The following is a 21,953-nucleotide window of genomic DNA, read 5'->3' as shown; positions in this document are numbered from 1 at the left end:
TTATTGTCCAGTCATGTGATCCAGTGCTGCAAGGAAAGACCTAGTTAAGCTGCAGCTAGCCCAGAACAGAACGGCGCGTTTTGCTCTTAATTGTAATCAGAGGGCTGATATAAATACTATAAATACTATGCCAGTCTCTTTTGGCAAAGAGTTGAGGAGACTGACGGCATCACTTGTTTTTATAAGAAACACTAATGTGTTGAAAATCCCAAATTGTTTGCATAGTCTACTTACACACAGCTCTGACACACACACTTATCCCACCAGACATGCCACCAGGGGTCTTTTCACGGTCCCCAAATCCAGAACAAATTCAAGAAAGCGTACAGTATTATATAGAGCCCTAATTGCATGGAACTTCCATCTCATATTGCTCAAATAAACAGATAAAGCAACACAACGCCTCTCCCCTATTTGACCTAGATAGTTTGTGTGTATGCATTGATATGTAGGCTGTGTGTGCCTTTTAAAAAAAAATGTAGGTAGTTCTGTCTTTGAGCTGTTCTTGTCTATTGATGTTCTGTATTATGTTTCATGAGTAGCTGCTGCTTTTGCAACAGCTAATGGGGATCCTAATAAAATACCAAATACAAAACCAGGTGTTGGCAACCCTCCTTCTGGGGAGCAACTTGGCTTACATGCCTTTGTTCTAGCCCATCACTAACAAAAATGATAAAGCTAAACAAAATACTGATTAGGTGACTTCCACAGGACTACAGCAACATGTCCTGACTTGGGCTCCCCTGTCCTGATCTTTATGGATAATGTCCCAAGGCACAGAGGTCACAGAGCCCCCTCTGGGTCAAAGTGGTGAAACACTGTCCAAACAGAGTGTGCCCCAAGGCAGAGCTATAATATGGGGAGAGCTAGCCTCAAATATGGGCATGGTTGGAGGGTCTATATGGACTATGTTTGTATTTTGGTGGAAAGTTCTTGCATACCAGTCTGTAGCTGTCTGACAATTTGTGTATTTTGGGATATTGTACATAGATAATGATACTGAGTGTCAACTGCTTTGATGTGTTGGTATGTGGATGGAAACAAAATGAAGCACGTACCTCTTTAGCTTTCGCCTTCAACCGAGCTTGCTCTGGGTCCTCCTGCCTGGCGCGACTCTATATATGAGAGAAACACAGGTTAGAAGGAGACAGAGGGAAAGAGAGAGACAGGGGAGGTGGATACCTTGTCATGAGAGGAAGAGCTTCAAGTTCCTCGGTGTCCACATTACTAAGGACCTGTAAATGGTCCAAATACACCAAAGACAGTTGTGAAGAGGGCATGACAACGCCTTTTCCCCCTGAAAAAACGTACGGCCCAGTACCTCACTGGGGCAGGGCTCCCTGCCATCCAGGACCTCTATACCAGGCTGTGTCAGAGGAAGGCCCCAAAAATTGTCAAAGACTCCAGTCACCAAAGTCATAGACTGTTCTCTCTGCTGCCGCACGGCAAGCAGTACCCGGAGCGCCAAGTCTGGAACCAAAAGGCTACTGAACAGCTTTTACCCCCAAGCCATAAGACTGCTGAAGAGTTAATCAAATTGCTACTCTGACTATTTGCATTGACCCCCTTGTTTTTAGTGCACCGTCTCTTGCACTGGCTTTATGCACTCACACATACTACAACACACACGCATATTGACGCCACGCACAAACTGCTGCTACTCTGTATATTATCTATTCTGATTGCCGAGTCACTTTTACCCCTACCTACATGTACATATCTCAATTACCTCGTACCCCTGCACATTGACTCGGTACCAGTACTCCTTGTATATGGCTTGGTTATTGCTATATTGTTTTGCTATTTTTATCTAGCACATTCTTCTCACTTTTAAATGTTTTACTTTTTAACCCTGCATTGTTGGGAAAGGGCTCGTAAGCAAGCATTTCACTGTGAAGTCTACACCTGTTGTATTCGGCGCATGTGTCAAATAAGATTAGATTTGAATAGATTTTTTAGCTTGTAGGGCTGGCCCAATAACTATATAACTGCGTAACCAACGGTTATGGATGAAGACGGACAAGAAGATAAAATATTGTCATTGGGAACCAACAGCTGACTTAAGACAGGACGGCCACAGGCATTCTTTGCGGTTGAGTCCGTTTCTGAGGCAACATGGACTCTTAACAACGTGATGAAACTTTGTTGCGCCTTGCTGAAACAAGCAAGGTGCTGTAGCAAATGAGTCTTCGGTTGCCTAGGCCAGTGGTTCTCAAACCTCTCCTCGGGGACCCCCAGCCGTTCCATGTATTTGATCTATTCCAGAGCTAGCACACCTGATTCAACTTGTCAACTAAAATCACCAAGCCCTTGACTAGTTGAATCAGGTGAGCTAGTTCAGAGCAACAACAAACAGTTGTGAAACTTCTAGGGGTCCCCGAAGAGAGGTTTGAGAACCACTGGTCTAGGCAACACCCCCACAATGCAGAAGCAGCACACATAGAAATAGAAAGGGCTTGGAACCTCTAATCCAGGCAATTGGACTGGTAAACTCACGGGTACACTCGTAATAGATGTGGTAAAGAGGTCAATGGAACTCGACCAAAACAATGGAAATACCATGGAAATGCGTGGGGGAAAGATCACGAATATCATTGCCCCCCAGCAAAATTAGCCTACATTTAGGCGATTGTTTATACAGTTGAAGTCGGAAGTTACATACACTTAGGTTGGAGTCATTAAAACTCGTTTTTCAACCACTCCACAAATTTCTTGTTAACAAACTATAGTTTTGGCAAGTCAGTTAGGACATCTATTTTGTGCATGACACAAGTCATTTTCCAACAATTGTTTACAGACAGAATATTTCACTGTATCACAATTCCAGTGGGTCAGAAGTTTACACACACACTAAGTTGACTGTGCCTTTAAACAGCTTGGAAAATTCCAGAAAATTATGTCATGGCTTTTGAAGCTTCTGATAGGCTAATTGACATCATTTGAGTCAATTGGAGGTGTACCTGTGGATTTATTTCAAGGCCTACCTTCAAACTCAGTGCCTCTTTGCTTGACATCATGGGAAAATCAAAAAGAAATCAGCAAAGACCTCAGAAAAAGAATTGTAGACCTCCACAAGTCTGGTTCATCCTTGGGAGCAATTTCCAAATGCCTGAAGGTACCACGTTCATCTGTACAAACAATAGTACGCAAATATAAATGCCATTGGACCACGCAGCCGTCATACCGCTCAGGAAGGAGACACATTCTGTCTCCTAGAGATGAACGTACTTTGGTGCGAAAAGAGCAAATCAATCCCAGAACAGCAGCAAAGGACCTTGTGAAGATGCTGGAGGAAACGGGTACAAAAGTATCTATATCCATAGTAAAACAAGTCATATATCGATATAACCTGAAAGGCTGCTCAGCAAGGAAGAAGCCACTGCTCCAAAACCGCCATAAAAAAGCCAGACTACGGTTTGCAACTGCACATGGGGACAAAGATCGTACTTTTTGGAGAAATGTCCTCTGGTCTGATGAAACAAAAATATAACTGTTGTTTAGCCATAATGACCATCGTTATGTTTGGAGGAAAAAGGGGGGGGGGGCTTGCAAGCCGAAGATCACCATCCCAACCGTGAAGCATGGGGGTGGCAGCATCATGTTGTGGGGGTGCTTTGCTGCAGGAAGGACTGGTGCACTTCACAAAATAGATGGCATCATGAGGCAGGAAAATGATGTGGATATATTGAAGTAACATCTCAAGACATCAATCAGGAAGTTAAAGCTTGGTCGCAAATGGGTCTTCCAAATAGACAATGGCCTCAAGCATACTTCCAAAGTTGTGGCAAAATGGCTTAAGGACAAAGTCAAGGTACTGGAGTGGCCCCCACAAAGCCCTGACCTCAATCCTATAGAAAATATGTGGGCAGAACTGAAAAAGTATGTGTGAGCAAGGAGGCCAGAAACCTGACTCAGTTACACCAGCTCTGTCAGGAGGAATGGGCCAAAATTCACCCAACTTATTGTGGGAAGGTTGTGGAAGGCTACCTGAAACGTTTGACCCAAGTTAAACAATTTAAAGGCAATGCTACCAAAAACTAATTGAGTGTATGTAAACTTCTGACCCACTGGGAATGTGATGAAAGAAATAAAAGGTGAAATAAAATCACTCTACACTATTATTCCGACATTTCACATTCTTAAAATAAAAGTAGTGATCCTAACTGACAGGTAACTTTTACTTGGATTAAATGTCAGGAATTCAGAAAAACTGAGTTTAAACGTATTTGGCTAAGGTGTATGTGAACTTCCAACTTCAACTGTATGTGCATTTCACACTACCTTGAGGTAAAAATTGGAGTAGAAAATGCTTGTATTGATGTCAACCCCAATATATGTTCATGCCATAGTTACCAATCAACAGCTAACAACGACTGACTACAAGTACCGACTTCTGTGTGCTAGCTATGCATACAGAAATGGCTTATAAGATCGGTAGTTAGCATTTAGCAGTCCCTTCTTCTAAACGTGCAAAGGTACAACTTCAGCGGTAGGAAAATAAATCGGGGGTCGCAAAATAATAATAATAATTTATACTCTGCAAATTGAACACAACAAAGCCCAAAAAGAGATTGTATCTGAAAATAATAATTTCATACCTTGATGATTACTTTAAAACACGATCACACCTTTTTTTATTTGTGGGAATACTTGGCAACAAATTTCCTAAATTAAAACACATTTTTTGCCTTTTTACCAAAAGTCTATTGCTATTTGAACGGTTATTAAGAGACCGCTAGCTAGCCAATTACCGTCATCCAAAATTCCATGACCGTCACAGCCGCAGCTCATAGCACCAATGTGGGCTGTAGAACACTGTTATAGTATATTACAGTTATTGTTCTGAAGTATTGATAAAGATTATGCATCTGGTGTGGGAAGAGAAGTATTGGTTTTTCACTTTAGTCAATTATATACTGAACAAAAATATAAAAACGCAGTGTTGGTCCCATGTTTTATTAGCTGAAATAAAAAGTCCCAGAAATGCTCCATATGTACAAAAATATATTTCTCTCAAATTGTGTGCACAAATTTCTTTACATCCCTGTTAAATGCGCATTTCCAAGATAATCCATCCACCTTACAGGTGTGGCACAGAACCTGATTAAACAGCATGATCAATTTCTCAAGTTGAGGGAGTGTGCAATTGGCATTCTGACTACAGGAATGTCCACCAGAGCTGTTGGCAGAGAATTGAAGGTTCATTTCTCTACTATAAGCCGCCTCCAACGTCGTTTTAGAGATTTTGGCAGTACGTCCAACCAGCCTCACAATCGCAGACCACGTGTAACCAACGCCAGCCTAGGGCCTCCACATACAGATTTTTCACCTGCGGAATCGTCTGAGACCATTTACCTGGATAGCTGATGAAACTGTGGGTTTGCACAACCGAATAGTTTCTGCACAAACCATCCCAGGGAAGCTCATCTGCATGCTCGTCGTCCTCACCAGGGTCTTGACCTTACTGCAGATGGGCGTCGTAACCGACTTCAATGGGTAAATGCCCACTGTCGATGGCCACTTACACTTTGGAGAAGTGTGCTCGTAACGGATGAATCCAGGTTTCAACTGTACCGGGCAGCTGGCAAGCAGCGTGTATGGCGTCGTGTGGGCGAGCGGTCTGCTGATGTCAAAGTTGTGAACAGAGAGCCCCATGTTGGTGGCGGGGTTATGGTATGGGCAGGCATAAGCTACAGACAACAAATACAATTGCATTTTATCGCTGGCAATTTGAATGCACAGCGATACCGTGGCAAGATCCTGAGGCCCATTGTCGTGCCAATCATCCGCCGCCATCACCTCATGTTTCAGCATGATAATGCACGACCCACATGTCATAAGGATCTGTACACAATTCCTGGAAGCTGAAAATGTCCCAGGTCTTCCATGGCCTGCATACTCACCAGCAGAGTATGTGAGTGGAGTTGAGCGGTCGGAAATCCCGCTCATCGCTCATGGAGTGGTGCTTGTGCACCTCTCCGGAGCTCTGCGTCCTTCCCAAGTGCTCTGCTAAAAACCGCTACCTGCTCACATGAAAAAAAACTGCAGCTCCAAATTCACTCCATTCATCAAAATCACAATTTAACCAACAACCATCTATTTTTGGACCTACCATTTGGTTTGAAGCATTGAAACCAAACCATATGATTTGAATGAAAAGTATTTTAATAAACATGAAAAGACGCAAGAAGTGCTCATCATTTCAAATAGGCTACATGTCGTATTAAACAGCATATAAACACTAAATAGGTCAAGAGCCAGACAGGGAGCCAATTATTTCAAGGTTATAGCCTACAAAGAAATACATTGTGAAGCATTTGCGAGTGCGACACACTAGGCTGGCAGGGAGTCAGAGACATTAAGCGCTAAACATTGAAACATCTCATTGAAATCAAATCATTACAGTCTATAAATTGCACATATAGGCTGTGACTTACTTAGAATTAAATACAAATTAAACAATAATAAGCCTTATTAGGCTCAGTCTACAGTGCCTTTGAATTCATTTTTAGAAAGACGAGGTTGGCCAGAGTCTGTGGCTTCAGGCTCATGTGATTGTGCCTAGAGAGCAGGTCATCAGCAGAGAATATCCTCTCTGCTCTTGCAGAGCCACTGGGGACGCTAAACACCCTTTCGGCCACTCTTGACTGGCATGCAGAGTTGGAAGCATAAAGGTTTTTAAGCAAAATAGCCCAATGAAAACAGAAAGCTCCTTGAAACTTGGAATATGCCAGGTCTATTGGGCCAAAATCAATTTAGAAAGAAAAAAAATGAAACTTTTAAGTGATCAGATTTTATGTTTATAAATACTTTGCTACAATGACAATTAGCTAGAAACCTCGTTCCTTTCTTTTAGCATGTGCACGTAGCAAGTGCACTATCACGCTTTTGGATACGTGTCTTTTCAGATTCCACAATGATTCTTTAGTTTTGGACCTTACATCATTGCACTCACTATCCTACTCCTCATCTTTATAAGTCACCTTGATTTAGCACCTGTGTATTTTATCAGTTTCTTTATGGAAATTAGAGGTCGACCAATTAAATCGGAATGGCCGATTAATTAGGGCCGATGTCAAGTTTTTGTAACAATCGGAAATCTGAATTTTTGGACGCCGATTTGGCCGATTTACACCTTTATATAACTAGGCAAGTCAGTTAAGAACACATTCTTACTTTCAATGACGGCCTAGGAACGGTGGGTTAACTGCCTTGTTCAGGGGCAGAACGACAGATTTTTACCTTGTCAGCTCGGGGATTCAATCTTGCAACCTTACGGTTAACTAGTCCAACGCTCTAACCACCTGCTTTACATTGCACTCCACGAGGAGCCTGCCTGTTACGCGAATGCAGTAAGAAGCCAAGATAAGTTTAATGCTAGCTAGCAACTTATCTAATAAAAAACAATCAATCATAATCACTAGTTAACTACACGTGGTTGATGATATTACTAGTTTATCTAGCCTGTCCTGCGTTGCATATAATCGCTTAGGTACACGTTGCTCCAACCATAAACATCAATGCCTTTCTTAAAATCAATACACAAGTATATATTTTTAAACCTGCATATTTAGTTAATATTGCCTGCTAACATGAATTTCTTTTAACTAGGGAAAATGTGTCACTTCTCCTGCAACAGAGTCAGGGTATATGCAGCAGTTTGGGCCGCCTGGCTCGTTGCGAACTAATTTGCCCGAATTTTACGTAATTATGACATAACATTGAAGGTTGTGCAATGTAACAGGAATATTTAGACTTAGGGTTGCCACCCGTTAGATAAAATATGGAACAGTTCCGTATTTCACTGAAAGGAAAAACGTTTTGTTTTCGAGATGATAGTTTCCGGATTCGACCATATTAATGACCTAAGGCTCGTATTTCTGTGTGTTTATTATATTATAATTAAGTCTATGATTTGATAGAGCAGTCTGACTGAGCGATGGTAGGCAGCAGCAGGCTCTTAAGCATTCATTCAAACAGCACTTTCGTGCGTTTTGCCAGCAGCTCTTCGCTGTGCTTCAAACATTGCGCTGTTTATGACTTCAAGCCTATCAACTCCCAAGATTATGCTGGTGTAACCGATGTGAAATGGCTAGCTAGTTAGTGGGGTGCGCGGTAATAGCGTCTCAAACGTCACTCACTCTGAGACTTGGAGTAGTTGTTTCCCTTGCTCTGCATGGGTAACGCTGCTTCAAGGGTGGCTGTTGTCGATGTGTTCCTGGTTCGAGCCCAGGTAGGAGCGAGGAGAGGGACGGAAGCTATACTGTTACACTGGCAATACTAAAGTGCCTATAAGAACATCCAATAGTCAAAGGTATATGAAATACAAATGGTATAGAGAGAAATAGTCCTATAATTCGTATAATAACTACAACCTAAAACGTCTTACCTGGGAATATTGAAGACTCATGTTAAAAGGAAGCACCAGCTTTCATATGTTCTCATGTTCTGAGCAAGGAACTTAAAACGTTAGCTTTCTTACATGGCACATATTGCACTTTTACTTTCTTCTCTAACACTTTGTTTTTGCATTATTTAAACCAAATTGAACATGTTTCATTATTTATTTGAGGCTAAATAGATTTTATTGATGTATTATATTAAGTTAAAATAAGTGTTCATTCAGTATTGTTGTAATTGTCATTATTACAAATAAAAAAATAGCAAAATCGGCCGATTAATCGGTAGCGGCTTTTTCGGTCCTCCAATAATCGGTATCGGCGTTGAAAAATCATAATCGGTCGACCTCTAATGAAAATATTTAGCAAACTCCATGAGAGTAGCCATAGCCAGGGGCTATAGCAGCACACAAGTAGTCTACAAAGTAGCCTACAAATACGTGCTGGGCCTGGCATGCCCTGAACTCGTGAAGTGAGTGTTACTGGAGCGGGCAAGAAGGCAGATGATGCTCCAGCCTTTGGGAATCTCACTCCGCGCGCCATTCAAATTGGGCACGCTCTGCTCACCAGACGTCAAACATTGAGCATGTTTGGGATGCTCTGGATCAACGTGTACTACAGCCTGTTCCAGTTCCCGAACAATATCCCGCAACTTCACACAGCCACAAGAGTGGGACAACATTCCACAGGCCACAATCAACAGCTGGATCAACTCTATGCGAAGGAGATGTGTCGTGCTGCATGATGCAAATGGTCATCACACCAGATACTGACTGGTTTTCTGATCCACATCCCTACATTTCTTTAATGTATCTGTATTCCTAGTCATGTGAAATCCATAGATTAGGACCTAATTAATTTATTTAAATTGGCTGATTTCCTTGTATGAAATGTAACTCAGTAAAAAATTGAAAATTGTTGCGTTTACATTTTTGTTCAGTGTATGTGTTGTCTAATGTCAATTACAAGCAGTGTAATGCATTGGGCCAACTCCCACATGACAGTGTTAATATGGTTGGTGAGTTCCCATCTACACAGCACCACAGAGTTAATTATCTCCTGGATGACATCTCTATCCCACATTAAGTTAATTAGTGTGTGTGTACACTCCCGTGGAGGTCTAATGATGTCTGTAGAGGGAGTTGTGGTTTCTTTTCAAACTCCACTAATTACCTCCGTTTTCATGTGTCACATCGTTCCCATGGGGTGGACACGCGTGCACACACGCACCGACAAACACACTGCAACTATTAGCAGACCACTCCTCTTCTGGAGCTGGGCCCTGAATTATTGCCGGTGATGCAGTAATAGGGTAATAACCTGACTACATCCCGGTGTGCATGTAGTCAGGTGGTGTGTGTGTCTACCTTGGCAGCCTTGAGTAGGACCTCCCTCTCCTGCTCGTCCTTCCTTTGTTTCTCCATCCTGTCCAGCTGCTCAAAGAAGCGGAGCTGGGCCCTGACGTCTGTCGACGGCTCATACCACTCCTCATCCTACATAGAGGGGGAAGGGACAGGAGAAAGGGAGAGTGAAAGAAAAAAGGGACAAGTAGGATGCTATTGTTCATGGACCTTGTGTACTGTTCATGATGTTGTTCATGTAGATTGTCATGTAGTTCATGTTGTTCATGTACTGTTCATGGAGCTTGTGTACTGTTCATGCAGTTGTTCATGTAGTTTGTGTACTGTTCATGCAGTTGTTCATGTAGTTTGTGTACTGTACATGCAGTTGTTCATGTAGTTTGTGTACTGTTCATGCAGTTGTTCATGTAGTTTGTGTACTGTTCATGCAGTTGTTCATGTAGTTTGTGTAATGTTCATGCAGTTGTTCGTGTAGTTTGTGTACTGTTCATGTTGTTGTTCATGATGTTGTTTGTGTACTGTTCATGCAGTTGTTCATGTAGCTTGCGTACTGTTCATGTTGTTGTTTGTGTACTGTTCATGATGTTGTTTATGTACTGTTCATGTAGTTCATGTACAGTCGTGGCCAAAAGTTTTGAGAATGACACAAATATACATTTTCAAAGTCTGCTGCCTCAGTTTGTATGATGGCAATTTGCATATACTCCAGAATGTTATGAAGAGCGATCAGATGAATTGCAAAGTCCCTCTTTGCCATGCAAATGAACCGAATCTCCCAAAAACATTTCCACTGCATTTCAGCCCTGCCAGAAAAGGACCAGCTGACATCATGTCAGTGATTCTCTCGTTAACACAGGTGTGAGTGTTGACGAGGCCAAGGCTGGAGATCACTCTGTCATGCTGATTGAGTTCGAATAACAGACTGGAAGCTTCAAAAGGAGTGTGGGGCTTGGAATCATTGTTCTTCCTCTGTCAACCATGGTTACCTGCAAGGAAACACATGCCGTCATCATTGCTTTGCACAAAAAGGGCTTCACAGGCAAGGATATTGCTGCCAGTAAGATTGCACCTAAATCAACCATTTATCGGATCATCAAGAACTTCAAGGAGAGCGGTTCTGGCCAGGTTTTGGCCTTTCTAGGGAGTTTTTCCTAGCCACCGTGCTTCTACACCTGCATTGCTTGCTGTTTGGGGTTTTAGGCTGGGTTTCTGTACAGCACTTTGAGATATCAGCTGATGTAAGAAGGGCTATATAAATACATTTGATTCGATTCAATTATTGTGAAGAAGGCTTCAGGGCGCCCAAGAAAGTCCAGCAAGCGCCAGGACCGTCTCCTAAAGTTGATACAGCTGCGGGATCGGGGCACCACCAGTACAGAGCTTGCTCAGGAATGGCAGCAGGCAGGTGGGAGTGCATCTGCACGCACAGTGAGGCGAAGACTTTTGGAGGATGGCCTGGTGTCAAGAAGGGCAGAAAAGAAGCCACTTCTCTCCAGGAAAAACATCAGGGACAGACTGATATTCTGCAAAAGGTACAGGGATTGGACAGCTGAGGACTGGGGTAAAGTCATTTTCTCTGATGAATCCCCTTTCCGATTGTTTGGGGCATCCGGAAAAAAGCTTGTCCGGAGAAGACAAGGTGAGCGCTACCATCAGTGTCATGCCAACAGTAAAGCATCCTGAGGCCATTCATGTGTGGGGTTGCTTCTCAGCCAAGGGAGTGGGCTCACTCACAACTTTGCCTAAGAACACAGCCATGAATAAAGAATGGTACCAACACATCCTACGAGAGCAACTTATCCCAACCATCCAGGAACAGTTTGGTGACGAACAATGCCTTTTCCAGCATGATGGAGCACCTTGCCAAAAGTAATAACTAAGTGGCTCGGGGAACAAAACATCGATATTTTGGGTCCATGGCCAGGAAACTCCCCAGACCTTAATCCCATTGAGAACTTGTGGTCAATCCTCAAGAGGCGGGTGGACAAACAAAAACCCACAAATTCTGACAAACTCCAAGCATTGATTATGCAAGAATGGGCTGCCATCAGTCAGGATGTGGCCCAGAAGTTAATTGACAGCATGCCAGGTCGGATTGCAGAGGTCTTGAAAAAGAAGGGTCAACACTGCAAATATTGACTCTGCATGAACTTCATGTAATTGTCATTAAAAGTCTGACACTTATGAAATGCTTGTAATTATACTTTAGTATTCCATAGTAACATCTGACAAAAATATCTAAAGACACTGAAGCAGCAAACTTTGTGGAAATTAATATTTGTCATTCTCAAAACTTTTGTCCACGACTGTACTGTTCATGATGTTGTTCATGTAGTTAATGTACTGTTCATGATGATGTTCATGTAGTTAATGTACTGTTCATGATGTTGTTCATGTAGTTAATGTACTGTTCATGTTGTTGTTCATGATGTTGTTCATGATGTTGTTCATGTTGTTGTTCATGTAGTTTGGGCCCTGTTCATGTACTGTTCTTGATGTTGTTCATGTAGTTTGTGTACCGTTCATGTAGTGTTCATGTTGTTGTTAATATAGTTTGTGCCCTGTTCATGTTGTTGTTCATGGAGCTTGTGTACTGTTCATGCTGTTGTTCTTGGAGCTTGTGTACTGTTCATGTTGTTCATGTAGTTTGTGTACTGTTCATGCTGTTGTTCATGGAGCTTGTGTACTGTTCATTATGTAGTTCATGTACTGTTCTGTAGTTCATGTACTGTTCCTGATGTTGTTCATGTAGTTTGTGTACTGTTCATGTTGTTCATGGAGCTTGTGTAGTTTGTGTACTGTTCATGATGTTGTTCATGTACTGTTCATGTACTGTTCATGATGATGTTCATGTAGTTCATGATGTTGTTCATGATGTTGTTCATGTACTGTTCTGTAGTTCATGTACTGTTCTGTAGTTCATGTACTGTTCTGTAGTTCATGTACTGTTCATGATGATGTTCATGTAGTTTGTGTACCGTTCATGTTGTTTGTGTATTGCTCATGCTGTTGTTCATGTAGTTTGTGTACCGTTCATGTAGTTTGTGTACCGTTCATGTAGTTTGTGTACCGTTCATGTAGTTTGTGTACCGTTCATGTAGTTTGTGTACCGTTCATGTAGTTTGTGTACCGTTCATGCTGTTGTTCATGTAGTTTGTGTACTGTTCATGATGTTGATCATGTGTTATTTTTGTGTTATTCATATACTGTTGCGCTTGTGCTTGTACTGTTCACCTACTTCTGTTCATGATAACCTCTACTCTTCCTGTTCTTACCTTGCCCCCGTCAGTGCGGTGCTGGGCGATAGTTGACACTTTCTCTAGCATGGATCTCAGCCTGGCCTGGGTAGCATGGGAGATGTAGTTCACTGCCTCCGCTGGGATCTCTGTCACCCCAAACCTCTTGGCTTTAGCGGAAGAAAGCGAGAGAGGCATTAGCAGCCAATCAGTGCCATTATCTGTGGTAGGATGGCAAGGTGTGGTCAGTCATTTATTGATGATGGACAGACACCAGGGCCCAGCTCCACTTCTTTCAGAGGCTTATTTCTTACACTAGTCATTTCCTTTCAAATCCATTAAAGTAAGTGAACAAGTGCACACTTGCGGTCTTATAGCTGGTTCAGGAGAAAGGACAGGTTATTGCACATACCGGTCTCCATGATGCGTCTGTGCAGCAGGCCTGGCGGGAGGAAGGCCTCGTCCTTACAGGAGCGGATCTTGGTGCCCACCAGCTCCGAGTTGGTGGCCATGATGCGGGCGTTCTCCTCGTTCAGGTTCACCCCCGCCATGGACGCCACGTCGTTGATGTCATCATCATCTCTAAAGAGATGCAGTATACACAGATCAGTGGGGTGCTCCAGAAAGCAAGTTCATTAAGTTGGCCAGCTAACTTCGTTAATCAGTCAGTTAGGACTTGATTTTCCGGTTCATTAAAGAAAGCTAAACATGAATATAAATTTGGTGGTTGCCTAGACAATTACGCCATGTCAATTTCATGTCAATTTCTCAAAAGAACATGAGGTAATTTACACACAGATCAGGAACAGGAGTTTGTTTAACTATATGTTTCTCAACCCCACCATTGTGTCAAAACGTGTGAAATGCTGCCATCCTGTGGTTGATCTGTTTCTGTGCGTCATGGAAAACTATCACAGTAAACTAAAACAAACAATGCCAGGAGCCTCGAATACTGTAGGTTTACACGGGGTCAGATACCCAAAGCAGCTAGGTTTCCATCCAATTGGGTGAGAGATTTTTATGTGAATATTTAAAAATCTGCATACAAACAATATGCACATTTTCCCACAAGAGATGTTTCCATCAAATTTACTTGTCATCACTCACAGCCTTTTATCTGCAACATTTGCACATCAAAATACCTTATGTGGTTTAATTCCCATGTACCAAATACAAGTGTTTCCATCACATTTTCAAATCCCACAAAAAAAAATGCCGTTATATAGCGAGTGTGTCCCCTCTGGTATTGCCAACAGGCAGCAGGTAGCCTAGTGGTTAGAGCGTTGGGCCAGAAACCTAAAGTTCGCTGGATCGAATCCCCGAGCTGACAAGGTAAAAATCTGTCATTCTGCCCGAGCAAGGAAGTTAACCCACTGTTTCCCGGGGCGCCAAGACGTGGATGTCGATTAAGGCAGCCTCCCGCATCTCTCTGATTCAGAGGGGTTGGGTTAAATGCGGAAGACACATTTCAGTTGAATGCATTCAGTTGTCCCTTTCCAGATACAGTGCGGGTATAGCCGACATACATGATGAGATAGATTATTTGTATTTGTCAAACGGAAGCCAAGCATCGATGATCATGTCACCAGAATAAGACCCTCAATATTTATTGGAAAGGAGCATCAAGCTCACCTTGCACTTTCACCACCCTTTGAAATTCAATATAACTTATTTAATCTGTAGCCTAATAAACTTCATGCTGTCCCAACGAGCCGTAGCGGGAGGGTCACACCACGTGTAATCTCGCGTGACTCCAAGTTTACTTCGATATGAGGGTTATTATATCAATATTTGTGCATAAAAGCATTTCCACCGCCATTTCTCACATAAAACATTTTACAGACACAAAAAGATCCCACCTTGTCTAGTGTATTTTGTACTGTCGACATTTGTAAAGTTTAACAACAAATGCTCTGTTTCCATCGGGCCAGTCGTTAAACGTTTTTACCCGACATGTACTTTCGCTGCATAAAAAGGTTGGATGGAAACCTGGTTACAGAGAGCATTGTTTTCCCCTGCCAACCTGGATATTCTGTACCTGAACGTCCCGCCTCCAGGCTCATTCAGCTTCTTCTGATTGGCAGAGGCCTGGGCACCAATGCCCACAGGAGATCTGCCTGCAATAATAGTGAGTCCTCTTGCAACTGTGCCTGACAAAGAAACAAAACATATCATTACAAGCTGTTCAATAGCATGGTGAGAAAACGGGCCTCTGTGCATTGCTCTTAACAAGGGGTTTTCAATTCCGGTCCTGGGGCATCCCCTGCTGGTCCATTTCTGTTAGAGCTCAACACTTTAACACCTGAGACACTTAATAATCATCCAGGCCTTGAATAATTGAACGATGTGGGTAAAACAAGTGTACACTGGGGATAACCTCTTCCCTTCAACAATAGCGCAGGTCGAGAGCGCCGGGATGTCCTATTGAGGATGTCCATTGTCTGCCTAGAGTGAGAGCGCGCTGTGCGGTACCAGTACCTTGTGGCCGGATGGTCTGAGGGATGACCATTGGCATGCGAGTCTGGACCCCCTGAACCCCTGGTCTTCTCACACCCTGGAAGAGAGGAGGGAGAGAGGTGCCATTACAACATGAACAGTATCCCTGCACATTGGACATTTGGTACTGGCACTGACCCTGTATATAGCATCCGCCCTTATTTATTGTGTTTTCTTCTTCTTTGTTATACTACTTTGATATTGATGACTACACTGTTGGGTAGGGATAGCAAGTTAAGCATTTCACTGTACTTGCACATGTGACTAATAAAACCTGAACAGAAAATGGAACTCACAATAGTTTGAGCCAAGTGGCACATAACAGACAGAACACAACACACTAAATATAACAGACCACGACACAGAATGGTTGTGTGTATCAATGCCTATTATAGAGAGACAACCTAGAACGGCCTCAAAGGAATTCTACTAGGCCTACTATAGAAAGAAGAACCATTAAAAAACGGCAGCGCTTCTTTCCAGTCGCCAGTGTCTAAGTCCGGGAGGGTTGTACCAGAGCAGTGGTGGGTGTCCTGACAATGCCTGTGGCTGGGCTGACGGTGGTGGGGAACCGGGCCCTGATAGTGCTGGTGGTAGTAGTGGAGGCAGCGGCCAGGGCAGAAGCGTTGGTGGAGGCCAGCAGAGACTGCTGGTTGTTGAGCAGGGACAGCCGCAGGGCAGGAAGGCTTTTCTGTACGGAAGGAAACAAATACGGGTTACATGGTAATGTCGTCAACAATTGACTATGTATATATATTTTATTAGTACACACGGGCCTGGCCCTGTTAGGGTAACAATTGACATTAATTTGCTCTTTTACCTGGGCAGTAACACTAATTACACTAGTAACACCATTGTAGTAACACGTTACATGGTACTTCAGTAATTGCATAGCAATGAGCTCAGAAAAGGTCCGGTTAAGGGTAACAAACAAACCTTGAGGAAAGGGATGAGGTACGGCTGCGGAGAGGACTTCAGCTCAGCCTGGAGACGTGTGGTGAACTCCTCAGGCTCAATTTTAGCATCCTGATCAAAGAAAGACGACATTAAGTGTGAAAATCAGACTAAAATCAATAAAATAAAATGTCATAATTCCACGCTCCATATTTCTGCTGACAATTGAACCACATAAAAATGTAAAAAGTCTTCTATGGGAGTCTTGACTCACCAGAAGGTCCTGCACTAGGGCCTTGACGTTCTTGGATGTGTCTGGAGATGGGGAGTTGTGGGATGCCAGCTTGATCAGGGTGGCCAGGAAGTTCTTGCATTTCTTCACATTTTCTTGCATTTCCTGTAAGAGAGGAGAACGGGTCATTGAGTAGGATTAGACTTTCCATGACAATGACTTTCCATGACAATGACTGATAAGTTTTGCACAAACTTTGCTTCTCATGTCACCACCACTTCTGGTATTATAAAACATTATTAAATCAACTCAAACGTTATTTTAAGGGTATTTAAAAAAGCAAAACACTTTACAGTAAACAACACTTTCCCCAAGTGGGAAACCGGCCAATAATAAAACGTCAATCAACTCACCACAGGGTAAACCACACACTGTTTGGGTCTAGCAAAGTGTCAGTAAAGTAACACAATGGACAAACCTGGGAGACTAGTGATGTTACCACTGTAGGGGTTGTGGAGGCACTGGCTGCTGCTGCAGTGTTAAGGGTTATAGAGGGCCGTACAGCGACAGGCTTGGCCAGGGCTTGACCCCCTGTGATCACTGTCTGGGCCTTCTGAGGGGTGGTCATCTTCACCGATGCAGGAGCCACGGCGATCGCCTTCTGGAGAGAACAGCAACAGGCATAAATATGACTAGAGCGTTATACAGCAGTGGAAACAACGGTTAACACGATGCACATAGTTCAGCTGAGAGAGTAAACAAGCATTTACAACAACGTAACACAGTGCCTTCGGAAAGTATTCAGATGCCTTTACTTTTTCCACATTTTGCTACGTTACAGCCTGATTCTAAAATGTATTTGATCTTTTCAAAATCTACACACAATAACCCATAATGACAAAGCAAGAACAGGTTTTTAGAAATGTTTACTAATTTATTAAAAATAAAAAACTGAAATATCACATTTACATAAGCATTCAGACCCTTTACTCAGTACTTTGTTGAATCACCTTTGACAGCGATTACAGCCTTGAGTCTTTTTGGGTATGACGCTACAAGCTTGGCACACCTGTATTTGGGGAGTTTCTCCTATTCTTCTCTGCAGATCCTCTCAAGCTCAGTCAGGTTGGATGGGGAGTGTCACTGCACAGCTATTTTCAGGTCTCTCCAGAGATGTACGATCAGGTTGAAGTCCGGACTCTGGTTGGGCCACCCAAGGACATTCAGAGAATTGTCCCGTAGCTACTCCTGCATTGTCTTGGCTGTGTGCTTAGGGTCATTGTCCTGTTGGAAGGTGAACCTTCACCCCAGTCTGAGGTCCTGAGCGCTCTGGAGCAGGTTTTCATCAAGGATCTCTCTGTACTTTGCTCCGTTCATCTTTGCCTCGATCCTGACTAGTCTCCCAGTCCCAACCACTGAAAAACACCCCACACAGTATGATGCTGCCACCACCATTCTTCACCATAGGGATGGTGCCAATCTTGGTTTCATCAGAGAATCGTGTTTCTCATGGTCTGATAGTCTTTAGGTGCCTTTTGGCAAACTCCAAGCAGGCTGTCATGTGCCTTTTACTGAGGAGTGGCTTCTGTCTGGCCACACTACCATAATGGCCTGATTGGTAGAGTGCTGCTTGTCCTTCTGGAAGGTTCTCCCATCTCCACATAGGAACTCTATAGCTCTGTCAGAGTGACCATCAGGTTCTTGGTCACCTCCTTGACCAAGGCCCTTCTCCCCCGATTGCTCAGTTTGGCCGGGTGGCCAGCTCTTGGAAGAGTCTCGGTGGTTCCAAACGTCTTCCATTTAAGAACGATGGAGGCCACTGTGATAATGGGGACCTTCAATGCTGCAGACAGTTATTGGTACCCTTCCCCAGATCTGCGCCTCAACACAATCCTGTCCCTACGGACAATTCCTTCGACCTCATAGCTCGTTTTTTGCTCTGACACGCACTGTCAACTGTGGGACCAAATATAGACAGGTGTGCGCCTTTTCAAATCATGTCCAATCAATGGAATTGACCACAGGTGGACTCCAATCAAGTTGTAGAAACATCTCAAGGATGATCAGTGGAAACAGGATGCACCTGAGCTCAATTTTTTTCGAGTCTCAAAGCAAAAGGTCTGAATACTTATGAAAATAAGATATTTCTGTTTATTATTTTAATAAATGTACAAAAAAATGTCTAAAAACCTATTTTTGCTTTGTCATTATGGGGTATTGTGTGTAGATTGATTAAATACTATTTTTCTCAGCAATTTTAGAATAAGACTCTAACGTATCAAAATGTAGAAAAAGTCAAGGGATCTGAATACTTTCCGAAAGGCACTGTAAGTCAAACAACTAAAAGCACAACAAAAAATAAAAACAGGGCTGGAATACGTGAAATGTATTTCATACAAATTCCTTATAAATCTACTGAGAGGCTCTAGTAGCGAACTATAATTAGGTGTGTGTTTTCTGACAGAGGGCTGCATGGACAGTAAGTACACCTGTGTAGCAGAGCTGATGGGAGAGGGGGAGTGCAACACTCTGGCCTGGACAGGGGAGGCCAGACGAACAGCCTGGGGTGTACAAGGGGCCAGCAGAGAACAGGGGGAGCAAGGGGTCAGAGGTGAATTGGACATTAGTACCGGTATACATGGTCAACTCATGACTTACTTAAAAGTGAAACCCACACTGGCACAACTCCAGAGGGACATTAAAAGGGTGAAGAGGAAGAAAAAGTAGACCTTCAGTTGCGCCCAGTGGCAGAGTATACCTCTCACGAATGGGACTCTACAGCCACAGCAGATAACCAAGACCTAACCAAGACCTGACCGAAGGAGAATTTATGTTCTCATGACACTTGATGCTGACGATGAGCTCTTACGCAGTCATGTACTACATCATCCCCAATAACATTCCTGACATGGGCAGCATCGATCTTACGCAAAATCCACATGATCTAGCAGTGTGATTTTTTTGTTGTTGTTGTCGTCAGGAAGACTAGGACAATACTTGGGCCACTAAAGACGATTGGACACTACATGGCAGACAGACGTTGGTTCAGATGGACAAACACGCTTGATATGACATAATCCATTCCAGTCCCCCTCTAGATAACTTTAGCCTGATTCCCCCATCCGTACCTGGCTGGGAGTACTGACTCTGATGGTGGCCCCAGCGGTCGGTGTAGCAGGCCGGGGGGAGATGTTAGAGACAGCTGCCTGGCCTTGTTGGGTCTTAGCCTGAGCCTGGGCTAGAACCTGCTGAGGAACCATTACCAGCTGGCCTGTGTCTGTACGCACCAGCACCATACCTGGGGGAGAAACAGTCACGTCACACATCTTTCTCTATTTGCCATTTTCAATGGTTTACGGTTTGAGTTTTTTGGGGCCTAAGCATTGGGTTAATAAATGCATTAATGAATAGCACAGACTAGGCTATTGACTATATGAATGTTTAATTGATTGACTAATGGGTCAACACATTGAAGGGTGCACAGTTCTGTTCAGAATGGAGCTTGGGGAGCCAGAACCTAGGTTTTTAAAGGTTTTAAAATCAGGATAACATCAGTAAGGTTCCTTACCGGGTGGTATGGTAAATCCAGGGGGTAACTGAATGGTGGTCTGCTGTGGTGGTCTGACGACCATCTGTGGTGCCACAGTCCTCGTGGGACTCGCCACCAGCCCAGGTCTCTGCTGCTGCACGGAGGTGGCCATCACAGGAGCACCGGGGGGCCTCACGATGGTCACCGTGGACTGACCAACTCCGTTAACCGTTGGTTTCCCCCCGGCTGTGAGAGTGGGACTCGCCACACTCTGTGCCTGGTTTATGGGTGAGTTCACAACAGGAGCGGGAGACCCTCCGAGAATTATCGATTGGCCAGCAGAGACCGGCTGGTTGGGTGCCACCACTGTAGTGTTAATGAGAGTGTTATTGCGGTTCGTGACCTGAGAGGTGGTGACCCCCGGAGAACCTGCACCCTGTGTGTCCACTGCAGAAACCTTAAGGTCTACTAATCCATTCTGTGAGGCACTGGCCATGGGGTTGGGATGCCTTTGCAATGCAACAGCGGGAGTAACAAATGCCACAGCAGATTGAGATACAGGATAGTTTGGCAGAGAAGGAGGCTGTGAAGCCATAGACACAATGATATTCGAGTTGCCCGCACTGGCAGTACTTATAACAGTGTTGCCGCCTGACCCGATTTGGGGAGCAGCAGCTGGCGAGTTGACCAACTTCACAGCTCCAGTGTTACCGTTAAAACTCTGTAATCCAGGTGAAGGAGTCCTGATAGCTGTTGTTGTTGTGAGGTTTGAGTTCGGAGCAGTCACCACCGATGTTTCAGCTGGACCCAAAACAGTCCCTCTGTTGAAGCTAGTCGTCTGAGCAGGCAAAGTTACCGATCCTGGTGGTGCGGGGGAAATGATGCGAGATGCGACTCCATGTGTTTGTAAATTGGTACCCGCGTTTATAATGCCCCCAGTAGTAATGGAAGAGGTAGAAGCGGTGTTACTCTTATTCGAAATCGCCTGATTCGCGCAGGGTTCCGCGTTTAACACCGCTTTTGGGTGTCCTTGTTGTGGCGGCTCCAGAGACCCCACTTGATCACGCACTTTCCCTGAGAACTGGCTGACAGTGCCCGTATATCCTTCTCGCTTGATATCGGAATATGTGGCGGGCGAAGTCTTTTGGCTGACAAGTTGCGATTCCAAAGAGCCAACTAAGTCACTTACTGCTTTTTCGTCTACCTCATTGAAGAGCATGTCCTCCAGTGGGTCGGAGGCTCCCGCCATCTTTGATGATAGACCGTTGTGCAAATCGTATTTTAGAATGTACGCATGCGCGTGGGCTTCGAATGTAGAAATATAATTTCAAGAAAGGACCACTGTTCTACTATAATGAAGATTTGCGCTGGTTGTACCTCAAAGTTTCTCATTCCACAAGATAACCCACAGTAGTGCTTCAAGACAAGTATAATAAAGAAGGAAACAAATAGGCCTACTAATGTAGAAATCAAAGCTATATACTTATTGCTTCCATTTAGTAAACCCATTCCAGACGTGTTAGAGAGTGTTGAAGTTTGTTTTGCATGCCCCGGTTCCCCGGTTGAGTGGAGAATTCACTTTAGCACCAATCGAATGGTCTAAAACCCAAACTCCCCACATACGAGCACCGAGCCATGCAAAACGAACTCAACCATTGGTTCCAGACTATGTCGAAAACGCGCGAGATGTTGATTTCCCGTCAGCACCAAATTTAGAAAAACGAGATTACCATTTTCCAAGTGGCAGGATGCTGGCGTCACGATCGCGGATTCTCTTTTTCAAAATAAGAGTCGCATGCAAAGATA

The 21,953-nt window shown here is 43.7% G+C and overlaps 1 protein-coding gene across 2 annotated transcripts in view; it reads right to left on the bottom strand.

The window, feature by feature from the left end:
* The window catches only part of LOC115152308 (transcription initiation factor TFIID subunit 4), a 33,704-nt gene extending 12,296 nt beyond the window's left edge, over positions 1-21,408 (bottom strand). The window contains exons 1-12 of one of the 2 annotated variants that reach the window (XM_029697069.1): positions 20,187-21,408; positions 19,747-19,916; positions 17,097-17,279; positions 16,661-16,783; positions 16,429-16,518; positions 16,007-16,183; positions 15,475-15,550; positions 15,035-15,146; positions 13,409-13,578; positions 13,036-13,166; positions 9,767-9,892; positions 1,059-1,115 (exon numbers count right to left, since the gene is read on the bottom strand). In XM_029697069.1, coding sequence (XP_029552929.1) covers positions 1,059-1,115; positions 9,767-9,892; positions 13,036-13,166; positions 13,409-13,578; positions 15,035-15,146; positions 15,475-15,550; positions 16,007-16,183; positions 16,429-16,518; positions 16,661-16,783; positions 17,097-17,279; positions 19,747-19,916; positions 20,187-21,396 — 2,625 coding nt within the window. In that variant the 5' untranslated portion in view covers positions 21,397-21,408. The remainder of the gene's footprint in view (positions 1-1,058; positions 1,116-9,766; positions 9,893-13,035; positions 13,167-13,408; positions 13,579-15,034; positions 15,147-15,474; positions 15,551-16,006; positions 16,184-16,428; positions 16,519-16,660; positions 16,784-17,096; positions 17,280-19,746; positions 19,917-20,186) is intronic. The other variant, XM_029697070.1, reaches the window with a different exon arrangement.
* Between the last annotated feature and the right edge of the window lie 545 nt (positions 21,409-21,953).

This window comes from Salmo trutta, chromosome 17 (genome assembly GCF_901001165.1).
Source record: "Salmo trutta chromosome 17, fSalTru1.1, whole genome shotgun sequence".
In the NCBI taxonomy this organism is placed as follows: Eukaryota; Metazoa; Chordata; class Actinopteri; order Salmoniformes; family Salmonidae; genus Salmo; species Salmo trutta.
The sequence above is the reverse complement of the archived record's forward strand: the minus strand, read 5'-3'. Positions and strand labels throughout refer to the sequence as shown.